General features: G+C 37.2%; 1 protein-coding gene across 1 annotated transcript in view; it reads left to right on the top strand.

Annotated features, from left to right (window-relative positions):
* LOC100374810 (uncharacterized) overlaps positions 1–14981 on the top strand; it is a 29181-nt gene extending 14200 nt beyond the window's left edge. The window contains exons 5-15 of the mRNA XM_006811536.3: positions 1431–3346; positions 3462–3507; positions 3882–3931; positions 5558–5644; positions 5965–6068; positions 6333–6408; positions 9871–9959; positions 10362–10514; positions 10971–11138; positions 11260–11612; positions 13481–14981. Of these exons, the coding sequence (XP_006811599.2) occupies positions 1431–3346; positions 3462–3507; positions 3882–3931; positions 5558–5644; positions 5965–6068; positions 6333–6408; positions 9871–9959; positions 10362–10514; positions 10971–11138; positions 11260–11612; positions 13481–13616 (3178 nt within the window). The 3' untranslated portion in view covers positions 13617–14981. The remainder of the gene's footprint in view (positions 1–1430; positions 3347–3461; positions 3508–3881; positions 3932–5557; positions 5645–5964; positions 6069–6332; positions 6409–9870; positions 9960–10361; positions 10515–10970; positions 11139–11259; positions 11613–13480) is intronic.
* Positions 14982–16970: the final 1989 nt, after the last annotated feature.

Here is a 16970-nt window from a genome sequence, read left to right as displayed (position 1 = left end):
TTAATTTCACTATTTTTATGTTTTGAACAATTTCACTGGGTTTTATTTACACAAACTTGCCAGGAAAACAATAATTTTTACTGTTATATCACATGTTCACTTTTACGTATTTTACGTATCAGGGAAAATAACGAAACTGAAAACCAGTGAATAATGAATGCATTCAACAGTATGTTGTTATCGTCGTTGTCGTTGTTATCAATCATGTTCTTTTCACATATCTTGCATGTTTATTAATAATTCTAAAACTATGGCTCCATTATCTATTCATGTGCATGCTATTGTTAGAATATGCTGTACTCTGAACTGTGGGTGATACAGGAGCTATCTACACTGATTTCAAATGTCTAGTTACACTCCAAGAATTCAGCCATTGTGTGCAAATTTTGTACAGCAGAAGGGAAGGTATGGACTTTGAAAGAATTCTGTCCATGTTATTGTTGTTAGAGTTGTTAACATTGCGTTTGGTTGCAATAACTGAAATTTTCTTACTTATCAGTCAGTATATAAAATCATAAAAGTTTAATTTTGAATACCTTGAATGTATATTTCTGAGATATTGCTGAATAATGTAGCTTTAAATTCTCTTTGGTTTAACCTGAGAATAATTGTATTGACAGTTTAAGTTAGTATGAAGAGAAGTAAATTATTTCTATTTAGCAAATGAGCACTGCTATGTTTTCCATAATGTTTGGAGGGGCTTACATGAAATGTATATTTGATTGTTTATTGTGTCTAATTAGATGCATGTGAACTACAGCTTATTTGTACAGTCAGTGAATGCTGGTAGAACAGTAATGTTAACAATGGACTATCCATTGATTGGTATATTTACATAACAGTGAATACTAACACATCACTGACAACATGCACAAGGTTTCCCCAAATTTGCACCCTTACAAAATGATTAACAGCATGATTAATATGTTGTGCAGTAACATTGGTCAATAAATTGTAACATTTATAAGTATTTATTGTAATATGTATTAGAAAAAACATTGTGTTTACTCAACTTCAAAAAATGAGTGTAACTATCTCATTAGGACCCCCATCAAATCTACTTTGTTAGTGCCACATGTTTCAAATTTATCCTGGTGATTCATACAACACATAGGGTACTTCTTTACAATATGCATGAAGCAATACTTGTCCATGACAATTCAATTTGTGATTCAATCAAAGACAACAGACTTGCAGCAATTATGCTTTTTGCATAACAATTACCCTATAATGGGTACTTTACGTATTCGCCGATCAATGTACCCCTGAACCTGTTTAAGTTTAAAGGAGCGAGTAGTATATCGTCGGGGTGGTTATAATGATATCTGTGTCATTAACAATGACTTGTTGTCTTTAAAATGAAGTTTCTCTTTGATATATGATAATATTAATTATTGTGATTATTGAATGCTAATCTTATTTTCTCACAGGGACAAGGATGATAACTGTGTGGAGTGTTCAGTGTGCAAGAAGACTTTCAAAAGTGTACCTGCCTTAAATGGTCATATGCGACTACATGGTGGCTACGAGAGGAACAAACCAGCAGATGGAAAGCCAAAAGAGCAAGATAGCCAAACACAAGACAGACAAGAACACAAGGAACAAATGGTAAGGCATCAACAACATTTGCAACAACAACAACAACAACAGCAGCAGCAACGACAACAACAGCAGCAGCAACAGCAACAGCAACAACCACAACAACAACAACAACAACAACAACAGCAGCAGCAGCAACAACAACAACAACAGCAACACCACCAACAGCTGCCACCACAGCAGTCTCATCTTGTAATCAAGGATGAGCAGTCAGGACATCAGCAACCGCAGCAACCACAGCAGCATTTTGAAACCCAGAATCAGCATGATTTAAAGCAGGAAGAGATAGAATACAAACAACAGATTGAACAGCAAAGACAACGATTAGAACAACAAAATCAACAACTACAGCTTGAGCAACAAAGGCAACAACAGCTGCAGTTGGAAGGACAGAGACAACAACAACTACACCTTGAACGACACAGGCAGCAGCAAACCCAACAAGCTCAGCAACAAGCTCAATTGGAAGAGCAGAGACAACAGCGTCAACTTCAACTTGAAGGTCACAGACTGCAACAGCAGCTTCAAATTGAAGGCCAGCGACAACAGCAGCAAATTCAACTTGAAGGCCATAGACAGCAGCAACAGCTTCAACTTGAAAGGCAACATCAAGTGCATAAAAAAACTGATCAGCTTGTAGAAGAACATGGAAAACAACACATAGAAATGGAGCAACATCAGCAGCTACACTTGGGAGCACTGCAACAACAACAGCGACAACAACAAATTGAAGAAAGGCAACAACTGCAAGTAGACAAGGCACAGCAATTACAAATTGAAGAACAGAGACAGCAACTACAGTTGTTAGGGCAGCAGCAGCAACAACAACAGCAGCTACAACTGCAAATTGAACAAAGAAATCAACAACAACAACAGCAGCAGCAGCAACAACAACAACAGAGAAAACAACAGCAATTAGAGCAACAGAGACAACAGGTTGATCGTCAAAGACAACTGCAATTAGAACAACGAAGACAAGAAATAGAATCCCAACTACAACAGCCTCTTCAAGAGTCGCAGTTTCCATTGTCAATGGATATGACTCCACCTCAGTTTCCCTCATCAACTCTGCCGTTTAGCTTTGGTTTACAGGATTCCCACCAATTCCCCTCAAATATTAGTAACATGCCTATTAGCACAACTACGTCGGAAGCTATCCGACGATTTATCAAAACTGAAGTGCAAAAACCTGCGGAAAACATTCCAAACAATAACAATAATCCATTTTTATCCCAAAAAGAGTGTCTTTCATTAAATGGTGAGCCTCCGGTATTAAAGAGGGAAGTGAGCGAAGAAAACCCTATCAACCTGGCTGCTGCAATAAAAGATCAGTCAAAGAAATGTCAGGAAGACGAGAGCATAAATAAATCTAATACATCACAAAGTTCATCATCCCAAAAAGATGTGTTCCGCAATCCCGCTCATTTGCCGGCGAGTCCCGCCAAGAAGCGTCATCGTCCAGATCCAATTATCATCCCCTCTTATGTCAATACAGGAATGGCTGGAAGTCCACATATCTATCAGAGTCAAATGAGATCACCCAGGGACTTTGGTAAAACGATAAAAGGCATGACGCCTCCTCCGTATACTCCACCACCAATGCTGAGTCCAATTCGCAGTGGGTCTGGTCTCTACTTCAATCTTAACTCCAGCGGTAGCTTTGTTAGTCTCTTAACACCCAGGTCTGCTGCAGTCATACCTCCACTGACGCCGAAGACACCAAGTATGTTACAGTTACACAGGCAAAGTAAGCAATATTTCTGATAATATATCAATCAATCTTGTCACAGAATGCATTTGCTTTTTGGTTTTGGTATTTCATTTTGTAGCAATTATTTACAATGATTCTGTTGCGCTTGTAGGTTCAACAGGTGTTGCGGAGGAATCTGAAATGGTGTATGTGGAACCGTAAGTTGTTTTTTTTTCCCTTCTAATTAGCATACTGTAGAATACTTTATTTTCGTTTGGAATTTATTTTCGCTATTTTTGCTGAAGGGATGATTCCGTGAAAATAAAATCCAGCAAATATACTTTTTTTCCTATATTTCACATTAAACTCATCAAAAATCAGTGAAAATAAATTCCATACAAAACGTCCAAAAAGCCTTTTCAGCAAAAATAAATTTTTAAATTGAGATCATGTGTCATGCAGTAGTGAACATTTTTTGAAAAGGTATAAAATAAAATTTCAAATCAGTATCCCATAACCTTTATTTTCAAACTCCTAATTGATATGGGTGCATGGTGATAATGAGTGTTCATCTCAATTTCAATTTCAATAGTAAAATAAATGTTGGTGAAGAATATCAAGCTCAGATCCCGGCTTTATGTGGTAAGTAGATTTTTATACTAGACATTGAATTGTTACTTGGTTGCTAAGTTAAGATTGTGTTATTGGTGGTCCCATTTTTAGCTCCCGTGTGTGGAGCACAACCAGTAGGCTGTGTGTCTTTGTATGGAAAATGTGTATCGCCCATTAACCATATTCAACATGTTATTTTGTATTTTTGCAGCTGTTTGCACAAATGCATTGAAAAGGAATACATACATACTATATGCATACATAGTTGAATGTCTAACACTACTTTGGAATTAATATACACATCATGATGATTAGCTGATGTTCGGCATTAATCTGCTTTTTAATTAGCTAATTTGCATAACAATAAACTTTTTTATCTTCTGTGTGTGGATAGTTGAATATCTAACACTAGTTCAGGTATAATTTGTGAATATTAATTTACTTATTTGCATACAATAATAATATTTTCAACTTGTATTATGTTGTATCTAAACTACAGTTTGGTTAAAGGAATTGGTGTATTAGAGGCTTAAATAGTTGTACCGGATTCTGCCGTAAATTCGCCCAGGGCCGTTAAACAGCAGCTCGGGTTCATTAATGTGATTTTTTTTTGGAGAAAGATGCACGGTCTACTTTTTAATTCAGCTGGAAAAAAATGTATACAATTTTAGACTAGCTTGTGCAATAGTTTCTTTCATTTTGGGTGGTCCAACTGCTGGTGTTGAAAATCGACGTAGCTGAATTTTTTAATGAAAATATAAGCCCCCTAAAAATATTTGATGATAATTTTCAGCTCCGCTGTCGACTTTGTCGAGCGGAGCTTATCATATGAGTGATTGTCCCTCGTTGTCCGTCGTCCGTGTCAATGTTTTACTTTTTTGACTTCTTCTTGAAAACTACAAACCTGAATGCTTTGATACTTGGGGTATATGTACCTTGGGTAGACTTCTCTCAGATTTGTTAATTTCATGATCATATCTTCAATTCTCTAATTTTGGTGAATATTTTTGTAATTTTTGGTAAAAAGTGATATTTTCGACTTCTTGTTAAAAACGGCAAGTCCACTTGCTTTGATATTACATATATAGGTACTACATGTGGACCTCTCTCAGATTTGTTCATTTTGTAATGATATCTTTAATTCTCTAATTTTGGTGAATATTTTTGTCATTTTTGGTAAAAAGTGATATTTTCGACTTCTTGTTAAAAACCACAAGTCCAATTGCTTTGATATTACATATATAGGTACTACATGTGGACCACTCTCAAATTTGTTTATTTCATGATGATATCTTCAATTCTCTAATTTTGATGAATATTTTTATCATTTTTGGTAAAAAGTGATATTTTTGACTTCTTGTTAATAACCACAATCATTTATGGTGAAAAATTATATTTTTGAATTCTTGTTGAAAACAGCAAGTTGAGTCAACATCAAAGAATATTGAACTCGCTTCCCACAGGAGCACTTTCTAGCTACTCTTCTAGCATTGTGACATTATAACACTTTCTGAGAAATCTAAGGAGAAATATGAATGAATAATTCATGAAAGATAAAAACGAGTTTTACAGCAGTTAGCAAGCTAAGCATTCTCTATTGTGACTCTCTTCCTTGATGGTAATTTATAGAGAGATGTCTGTATTCATATCACCTAGGTACAAAGAATGATCTAAAAGCAGTACCTGACAAAGAAACGTTAGTTTGGCACCCTAATGATGATGAATTATATGAAGAGGATCAAGGTATGTATGCGTTAATTTCCGCACTGGCTAATATGAAAGAATCTCAGTTTATCATCAATTAATTAACATTCTATACTACATATAATCAGTATTGTGTATGAGAAGTGAGTTAATTTCATGAAAGTTAAATTTTCAGAATTTTTTTTTGCAGCAATGACAATTTCACTGAGGTGCTAAAAATGCACAGGTCTCCTAACTTTCACTTTGCATAAAATGAATTTCTAACATCGAAAATCAAATGGTTTTAATACAGTATTCCAGTTTATTGGTGGTTGCTGTTTTGCTCATAAGGAGATGTGTTTTTCACTTTATTTACTTAGTTGACAGTTTTCTGGACTTTGCATGTTCTGCTGCTGTACCTGGTGGAGCGTCAAACTCTGAATATGCTGTACACTGTTTGCACAGGGCAAAAGGCGATATGGCGGTGAGTCTCAACGTTGGGTACTTCACCATTACTTGTTAATTAAAAATAGTCATATTTATCATTCACTACAATATATCAAAAACACTCAAAAGACTGCTTGATTCACAGATTGCTGGGTGATAATGTTTTTTACATTTTTACAGTCAGTATTAATACAACACAGATTTTTTTCACTAATTATTATATGCCATGCTGCTTTTTGTTACTATTTCAGTAATCACAAATTTTCATAATGTCTTACATGAATCTATTTACCCCTAATAGCTGGCGTTGAGTATGGTAATGACCAAGACTCCTGTGTTGACAGAATTGGATCCAATGAAAGATTACCATTACACATGTAAGTTTATTAGCGATGACACATCAACATTGTTGAATGCAGTGGTTGCTGAAAAGTTGTATTCCTACTTTGTTTTATTTATATGCAGATAACATCCCACTGATTATTGTGATCACCGTGAGAAAATGATAAAATTATTTCTTTTGGAAACAAATCCTGAAATATGGCACTGAAGCTAGCCTGCACTGAAGGGTCAAGGTTGTCTAATCATCAAATCAAACTTAAATTTCATTGTTGTATTTACTCAAAACTACTTTATTTTAGGAGGGACTTTTAAATTCAATTTCAGGATTCTTTTGAATTTTGAAGATTTCTCATGAACTGAACAAAATTAAATCACTTTTTAAATTTATTAATAAATAAATTTTTTCTATGAATCTCACAAAGTGGGAATGGTCAGTGAGAGGTTTTCTACAAATCATAGAAAGTGGGAATGCTCACAGGGGTCAGTGAGAGATTTTCTATGGATCTCACAAAGTGGGAATGCTCACAGGGGTCAGTGAGAGATTTTCTATGGATCTCACAAAGTGGGAATGCTCACAGGGGTCAGTGAGAGGTTTTCTACAAATCATAGAAAGTGGGAATGCTCACAGGGGTCAGTGAGAGATTTTCTATGGATCTCACAAAGTGGGAATGCTCACAGGGGTCAGTGAGAGGTTTTCTACAAATCATAGAAAGTGGGAATGCTCACAGGGGTCAGTGAGAGGTTTTCTACAAATCATAGAAAGTGGGAATGCTCACAGGGGTCAGTGAGAGGTTTTCTACAAATCATAGAAAGTGGGAATGCTCACAGGGGTCAGTGAGAGATTTTCTATGGATCTCACAAAGTGGGAATGCTCACAGGGGTCAGTGAGAGATTTTCTATGGATCTCACAAAGTGGGAATGCTCACAGGGGTCAGTGAGAGATTTTCTATGGATTTCACAAAGTGGGAATGCTCACAGGGGTCAGTGAGAGATTTTCTATGGATCTCACAAAGTGGGAATGCTCACAGGGGTCAGTGAGAGATTTTCTATGGATCTCACAAAGTGGGAATGCTCACAGGGGTCAGTGAGAGATTTTCTATGGATCTCACACAGTGGGAATGCTCACAGGGGTCAGTGAGAGATTTTCTATGGATCTCACAAAGTGGGAATGCTCACAGGGGTCTGAGAGATTTTCTATGGATCTCACAAAGTGGGAATGCTCACAGGGGTCAGTGAGAGATTTTCTATGGATCTCACAAAGTGGGAATGCTCACAGGGGTCAGTGAGAGATTTTCTATGGATCTCACAAAGTGGGAATGCTCACAGGGGTCAGTGAGAGATTTTCTATGGATCTCACAAAGTGGGAATGCTCACAGGGGTCAGTGAGAGGTTTTCTACAAATCATAGAAAGTGGGAATGCTCACAGGGGTCAGTGAGAGATTTTCTATGGATCTCACAAAGTGGGAATGCTCACAGGGGTCAGTGAGAGGTTTTCTACAAATCATAGAAAGTGGGAATGCTCACAGGGGTCAGTGAGAGGTTTTCTACAAATCATAGAAAGTGGGAATGCTCACAGGGGTCAGTGAGAGGTTTTCTACAAATCATAGAAAGTGGGAATGCTCACAGGGGTCAGTGAGAGATTTTCTATGGATCTCACAAAGTGGGATGCTCACAGGGGTCAGTGAGAGATTTTCTATGGATCTCACAAAGTGGGAATGCTCACAGGGGTCAGTGAGAGATTTTCTATGGATCTCACAAAGTGGGAATGCTCACAGGGGTCAGTGAGAGATTTTCTATGGATCTCACAAAGTGGGAATGCTCACAGGGGTCAGTGAGAGATTTTCTATGGATCTCACAAAGTGGGAATGCTCACAGGGGTCAGTGAGAGGTTTTCTACAAATCATAGAAAGTGGGAATGCTCACAGGGGTCAGTGAGAGGTTTTCTACAAATCATAGAAAGTGGGAATGCTCACAGGGGTCAGTGAGAGGTTTTCTACAAATCATAGAAAGTGGGAATGCTCACAGGGGTCAGTGAGAGATTTTCTATGGATCTCACAAAGTGGGATGCTCACAGGGGTCAGTGAGAGATTTTCTATGGATCTCACAAAGTGGGAATGCTCACAGGGGTCAGTGAGAGATTTTCTATGGATCTCACAAAGTGGGAATGCTCACAGGGGTCAGTGAGAGATTTTCTATGGATCTCACAAAGTGGGAATGCTCACAGGGGTCAGTGAGAGATTTTCTATGGATCTCACAAAGTGGGAATGCTCACAGGGGTCTGAGAGATTTTCTATGGATCTCACAAAGTGGGAATGCTCACAGGGGTCAGTGAGAGATTTTCTATGGATCTCACAAAGTGGGAATGCTCACAGGGGTCAGTGAGAGATTTTCTATGGATCTCACAAAGTGGGAATGCTCACAGGGGTCAGTGAGAGATTTTCTATGGATCTCACAAAGTGGGAATGCTCACAGGGGTCAGTGAGAGGTTTTCTACAAATCATAGAAAGTGGGAATGCTCACAGGGGTCAGTGAGAGATTTTCTATGGATCTCACAAAGTGGGAATGCTCACAGGGGTCAGTGAGAGGTTTTCTACAAATCATAGAAAGTGGGAATGCTCACAGGGGTCAGTGAGAGGTTTTCTACAAATCATAGAAAGTGGGAATGCTCACAGGGGTCAGTGAGAGGTTTTCTACAAATCATAGAAAGTGGGAATGCTCACAGGGGTCAGTGAGAGATTTTCTATGGATCTCACAAAGTGGGATGCTCACAGGGGTCAGTGAGAGATTTTCTATGGATCTCACAAAGTGGGAATGCTCACAGGGGTCAGTGAGAGATTTTCTATGGATCTCACAAAGTGGGATGCTCACAGGGGTCAGTGAGAGATTTTCTATGGATCTCACAAAGTGGGAATGCTCACAGGGGTCAGTGAGAGATTTTCTATGGATCTCACAAAGTGGGAATGCTCACAGGGGTCAGTGAGAGATTTTCTATGGATCTCACAAAGTGGGAATGCTCACAGGGGTCAGTGAGAGATTTTCTATGGATCTCACAAAGTGGGAATGCTCACAGGGGTCTGAGAGATTTTCTATGGATCTCACAAAGTGGGAATGCTCACAGGGGTCAGTGAGAGATTTTCTATGGATCTCACAAAGTGGGAATGCTCACAGGGGTCAGTGAGAGATTTTCTATGGATCTCACAAAGTGGGAATGCTCACAGGGGTCAGTGAGAGATTTTCTATGGATCTCACAAATGCAGTTGAGTCCAATATGGCTGCCACAGGAGAAGCTCTAATAATTTTGTTGTTGACGTGACAAAACTGAAGAAACTTTGCATGTGAAGATATTCTCAAGAACTTTTGAGATATAGTGTATATTAATAAACCTAGCAAGTATCAGAAAACTCAACGCGGCAGGGCAATTCAGAGCAGACACAGAGACGTCTTCACTCTTCAGAAGCACATGCTAAGTAATGAATTATTTTTGTTTCTTCTTTTAGGGTCAATTCCTTGGACAAAGAAAGAGAGAATAGCATTCAAACATGGTTACCGGGAACATGGCAAGGATTTTCATCTTATACAGAGTGAAGTAAGTATTCAAACACTGCCCTCTTGTGGCGTGAATGTGTTGCATGTTTTGACCTCAGTCAATGTTCATAGAATGCCTGTCAATGAAGATTTTCATTTATTGTATTACAAATTGCATTTATTGTATTACAAATTACATTTATTGTATTCTGACTGATTCAAATATGACTTATCGTAAGTATCCTAATTTAGGCGTCACTCTGATTTAGAACTCTGAATCAGGCGAGAGTGAAAGGCCTTGATTTGATTCTAAAGCATCACAGTTCAACAAAACAAATTGTTAGCATTTCCACACGACGCGACAAATACTCATTGATTTTAATATAATGTGCATTGGATACAATTTTGTTGGTACAGTCTATTAAATAACCACCATATCATGTATTGTATATTGCCGCTATAGGTCAAAACAAAAACAGTTCAAGACTGTGTCGAGTATTATTATAAATGGAAAAAGCTTTTCCCAAGAACTGCATATGGTGAAGATAAATTTGATGACAAATTCTATCATGTCCGGACGCGGTTGACAAAAGCACAAGAACTTGAACTTTATGAGGTAAGCACAAGTCAAGGTCGAGAATTCAGTGGTTAAAATTTTACAATATCACGTAGTCTGATTATTAGATTGAAGTGTGTCTCGTACATCAAAATTGATCACCCACAGTGATGTAGTTCTGACTAATCTGTCTGATTATTGATTCTATTAGTACAATCTGGCTCGTCTGCAGGGTTTGCAAGGTGGATGATAATTGGCTCATAGTCCCTAACTCTAACACCTGTTGTACAGTTGTCAGTCATTGAACCACTAAAAAACTTTCTGAGCCCACTGAGCATCAGCAGAAGTAATCTTGTTTCAATCTGACCTATGCAAATCTTGCAATGAGCCTGAGAAGCATTGCATTTGCAGGGATAAATTAATAATCAACAGAGCACTTTTTATTTTACTTCAATCAATCAAGTGTAGACAGATGAATTAACAATATCAATAAATGAATTTCTTATTTTTGTTTAGGATGATGCAACTGACTCTGAGCCTGAAACTTTTACAAAGGACTCTGAAATGTCAGATGAAATCTTGCCAGCATATCATGAAAATTTACACTCCAATGAATTCTCCGATGTTGCTGATACAAACCACGATAATCACATATTTCACTGTGATTTCCCAGGATGCCATGCTGTGAGTTTATCTCATTAAAATGTTTTTCTACTGAGATTTTTTTTACTCTAAAAACAAGTTGCTGTTTAGTATAATGGACATTAATGTCATACGGTATAATTTTTTTGTCCATTTTATCTAGAAATTTGCATCTCGACAAGCCTTGAATGGACATATTCGTGTTCATGGACGAGGTGTTCCAAAGTCCTTTACTAATAGCCAGTCATTTGAAGTTTCTCATGGAAGACCCTCACCACAGCCGCCAAGAAGACTATCATCTAGTTCTGAGTCAGTAGATGAGTATGATGACATCGATGAAAAAACTTCACTTCCTCTATCGCTGTCGCCACCACCACTGTCTCTACCACCACCACCACCACCACCTACAAAGCCACCACATCGAGCACCACATCGGGCACCTCATCGGGCACCACCACGTCCGCCTCTACCAATACCTCCAGGTGGGGAAGAATTTCCATGTAGAATATGTGGAAAGTAAGTGCAATAAACATGTTCTCTAGTACATGTATCTATAAAAATCAGCTATATTCAGACTTATTCCATCAAACCGCTTCTCATCACCAAATAAGTGCAATAATGGTTGACACTGCATGATCTGTTTAGGATTATGTTTATACAGTCAAACCTGTGCAGAGCGGCCACCTGCTCATAGCGACCACCTTAGTACAGTCCCTTCGCAATTTACACGTTAAAGACACTGGATGTAGCGACCACCTGTCCAACGCGACCAGCAACCACCCTATTGTAGACCTATTCACACTTTAACCTTTGTATAACGACCACCAACATTTCCATCAGGCTGTCTCAGCAAAAAGACAATAGCTACTTGCAAATCACTAACAGGCAATTGGCAATATGTTATGTTCAGATCATCATGACCATCGCAACTTGGTTTGTGAAGTTGCGAAAAAGTAAAAAAAAAAAGTTGAATATCATCTGAATGTAACGTCTGGAGACTGGGAAGATTTTAACAACAAATTAAAACAGTTTCATTCAAAGTTTGAAATGAAAAACTAGCTTGTTTCCAATCGGTACTATACTATCGATCCCCAGCTGACCAGCGGCACTTTTGTGGACTGTCTCGCACATGAAGAGCAAATTCCTCCTGTCTCGAAAACAAGGAAAATGAACCACTTTTATTAAATGAGAGATGTTTTATTTACCTTGTCAACATGAAATATCCAAACAAAATAATAAAACATTCGTTTATTTTGTTTTCATCGCATGATTGCAAAAACCGACCTATTTTGGCCGCCATGTTGTTGATCGTTATAAATTATGCTAATGAAGCTAGTGCATAGCGCAAAATGTATTGTTACTGAGGGTTCATCTCGGGGTTATTCTCAACGAAAGATGTTTCCTATTTTGATCCTCTTTTTTTTTTTTTATAAACTGTAATATCAATAATTCGCAATCGAGAAAATTCATTTCGTTTGGGCAGTTTTGACACGTCGATTCTTGCAACAAATAACTGTAAAATTGCGTGTACGATCATTGTTTCATTTCCGGTTTGTTTGACTTTCTGATTCAACACTGAGAGTTGAGCATTTTTGTTTATTACCAATGCTTCTTCATTTTTAATGCTTGTTTGTTTTTTCAAACACATTTACATAATATAATTTGTAATAAAAAAGTAAAGCTGTGTAATTATCCAGATGGAAATGAGTGACTTTTATTAAAAAAGACCTGTTCATTGTACAATGTGTAGGTTTGTTTTTATGTTTTGCTTATGATCTCTTTAAATTTCCCGCCCTAATTAATATTCATGATTGAATGAATAAATTAGGCCACCTCCATATAAAGACCACCTGTCTATAAAGGACAGTTTGGTTCAGTCCACTGACTGTCCTTTATAGACAGGTTTGATTGTATCACAAAAGCTGCTAATTGAATTTCCATGAAACTTTTGTTATAAAGATGTATAATATCTTTATAAAATGGTATTGCTGCTTTAGAGATTCCTGTTTCGGGGAACATTTAGAGCTTTTGAAAACTGACTTTAATTTCTCAAGAGAAAATATTCACAAGTCAGGGTAAAATGTAACATTGCATTGTGGGTGAGTTTGGCTGGGGTTCTGTGACTTTTACTGGGGTTCTAGGGAGTCACAATGACTTTCACTGGGGTCCTATGGAGTCAGTGAATTTCATTGTCCTCGTGAATGCCCTCAAATTATCATATTGCGAAAATTGATAGTGATGAAAATAAATCAGTGAAATTATTACATTTATTTAGTAGTCTGAAATAGAATCTCTGTTGAAATAATTGTAACTTATTTGTAGATTTGTCAACCAAAAAACAAAACTAACCCATTTTGTTATATTTGTCTCCAATCTTCTTGCAGAGTTTTTTACAAAGTAAAGAGTAGAAGCGCTCACATGAAAAGTCATCGAAAACCAGACGCAGATGGCAACAAAAGTGGGAAATCCAAACCTGCACCGGCGGTAGCGGTGATAACTTCTAGCCAGACCAACTTTTAAAGAAGCAAATATGGACATGTCCAATTTCTAGACCTTGTCCCCCATGTCTACAGTTTCAAAAATCTAATATTTTAATTCATTACTGGGTTTTAATTTCTCTATCTTTGTTTTTCTATAAAAAAAAGACTGACAGGCGCTATTTTTGTCTTTCGGGGTTTGTATGAACATTTTTATATAAAATTTGGATATAGATATTTATCTTCAATGACACCCATGGTGGGGTCACTTTTTTGTAAAATAACAGGTCGAAAATTTTAGACGAGTTGAGTCCGACTCACTCTGTCAGTATTTTTGGAGGTGGTTTTATTGCATTATGTTTTTTTTTTCTTTTTAAATCAAGTGAATCATGATGTAGATAATATAAATTGTGAGCAGTATATCACAGAAATAACGAGAAAATATACAACATATTGTACTTTTCTTGAAACTTGTAATTATGTAGTTTACTGTACATAGCTTTATATATTCTCGCCAATAATTGTGACATGAAATTTTTTTTTTTTAAATAATATAGAGAATAATCTATGAAGAAAGATTGTTGATAGACTTAAAATTTACATCATCGTAATCAAATGTTCTTTTTAAATATTTGGAGGGTCTGTACTTGATATACTAGGATTATTGGCTAATATAAATCATATTATAAAATCGTGGCAATGGATGGGTTTTTATACAAAGTCGTCTTTTCAATGTTATGATTTTGTTTCAATGAATGTGATTCTAGCATTTTTCCGACAGTGTCCAGGAATCCTCTGGTTGCTTTTTAATCATATTCTCGCAGGGATTCTGCTTGGTTCTTTTGTTACTACGAACATTGTTTATTAGTAAGCTTTTACAGACACACACAATTTTTTGATAATTTTATTTGGAAGGTATAGTGTTTTTTTTTGTTTGTAGAATTATCAAGACGTCATTGCTAATACTAGAAGACAGACACATACTGCCTTGCACTCAAAAGCTGTATAAAACTAAGTATTTTTTTGATGGCATTTCATCGTTTTTTTTTTTTTATGTCTTATATTTTTTAAAAAAGAGGTCTGCTTTCAGTGAAGTGTTGATTAAATTACACATAAAAAAAGAATTTTTCCTAGTTCCCTGCAACGTATTTGCAGTCTTCCTCTTGAAAAAACTATCACTAAAGTTTAAAGAAATGACTATTTATTTTTGACTCGTAAGTTGTTGAATATTGTTCCTTCATTGCCCATGCGATATTTGACTTTACAGAGCCTCTTCCCCTGCTTGTCATCTCTTACCCTTATTTATTTTAGACCACTTGCTTTAACTGCTGTCATATGTATAGTTTAAAATTCTTGTATCTTATCATAGTTATATGTATTAATAAATGAGAGCACTTTTTTTCACAAACGTTTCACTTTGAGTGCAGTGTTTTGTAACTCTTGAGTTTAGAGCAATGTAGGTTCTGCTCAATAATCTCAAGATGTATCTGTAATTTACTGAATCTGACACATACTTTTGTTCAGTTATTAGTCCCCGTTCGGACGAAGTCCGAAAACTGGAACTTATAATTCGGTCTCCGTCTGTGCGTCCATCCGGAGTCGTATCTTAGAATCCCTTGGACCGATTTTGTTCATTCTTTGCATGTGCCTAGTACTTTTATGTGGGACATATGCACATGCAGTGGTTTAGCGATTCAATTCAAAATGGCCGACTGGCAGCCATCTTGTTTTTTGAAAATGTTTTGGACATGCTTTGTCAGTTTTCATTCAAATTTAGTACATAGATCATACATGTTAGGATACATGTCCCCGACCATCCGCGAGTTCCTGAGTCCGTCCGTCCATCACTCTGTCCAGAGTCATATTTCAGAATCCTGTGGACCGATTCCGTTCATTCTTTGCATGTGCCTAGTACCTTATATGTGGGACATATGCACATGCAGTGGTTTAGGTGATTTGATTCGAAATGGCCGACTGGTAGCCATCTTGTTTTTTGAAAATGTTGTATTTTACACATGCTTTGTCAGTTGTCATTCAAACTTGGTACATAGATTATACATGTTAGGTACATGTCCATAACGATTTATTTCGCAATTGGATCGAAGATGGTCGACTGGCAGGCATCTTGTTTTTTTATGCGGTATCTTGGACGTGCTCTGTCAGTTTTCATTCAAATTTGGCACATACATGTACTTTATACATGTTAGGATGCATGTCCATGACAATTTGTTTCAAAATCTGCTCAAGGATGGCCATTGACAGCCATCTGACTTTTTGACCTTACTACATGTACTATATTTCCACAATTTATGTACCATTTTCATTCATATTTGGCACATCATACATATCAGTGCATTTCATAAAGATGGCCGAATAACGGCTGTTTTTATTTTTTGTCATATTATTACTACAAGGAACACGCACTATGGGGAACTTTTGCGAGAATATTACGAGAATAGGTCACTTCCTCGTGAAATGCGAGGTACTCTTTTCATCCTCGCAATATCCTCGCCGACCATAGCGAGGTTGGAGTTGGTTCATTTTACCTCGCAGTCATAATAGCGAGGTGATAGAACCTCGCAGTTGTAAAAGCAAGGTGATGAAACCTCGCAGTCTTAATAGCGAGGTGATGAAACCTCGCAGTCTTCATAGCGAGGTGATACAACCTCGCAGTTGTAATAGCGAGGTGATAAAACCTCGCAGTCATAATAGCAAGGTCACAACATCTCGCAACAGTGATAGCGAGGTTATATCTCCTCGCAATAACCTCGCTATCATTAGTGATTTAACAATAACTGACATTGGTTAAGCATTGTATGACTGGATGATATTAGCGCCCTCAAACAATCAATCCTAGCCTCACATCATTTCAGGCTATGCAAAGCCACAGTCCCATTAATATATGATAGAGGGAATGTGGCTAAGCCAACTTTTCTCGATGATCATAAACGTTGTGGCATGGGTTTAGCAGTAGCCATCCATGTCTAACTTAAAAAGCAGTTCCTGTAAATCGAATGAACATTTTTGTAGTGATAGTGCAATTAAGTTGAAAAATCACTTGATAAATTGTTGGCCAGTGCTAAAACTACTAGGCTTTTCAGCTGATGGAGAATGTAAACTTGCAAATTCTGACACCTAACAATCATTGAATATGTGCATGTTGGTAAAAAAAATCATTTCTGAATCATAGCACATTTATGAAAAGTTGTCAGTAGATCGCAACATTGCAACCCCAGGAGAGGTACACTGTCCTTTCTTGGCAAAATTAACTGTTTTCGCAGATAGCAATTACTTGACTAGTCACAATAGAGAAGAGCTAGATCTCTCTATTGCGCTTACCGGTAATTAGTCCCGGTTTCCATTTAGAGTACAACATTTTACATATCATTCATCATTT

This window comes from Saccoglossus kowalevskii, chromosome 2 (assembly GCF_978046115.1).
Source record: "Saccoglossus kowalevskii chromosome 2, keSacKowa6.1, whole genome shotgun sequence".
NCBI lineage: Eukaryota > Metazoa > Hemichordata > Enteropneusta > Harrimaniidae > Saccoglossus > Saccoglossus kowalevskii.
This window is presented reverse-complemented; position numbering and strand designations above follow the sequence as displayed.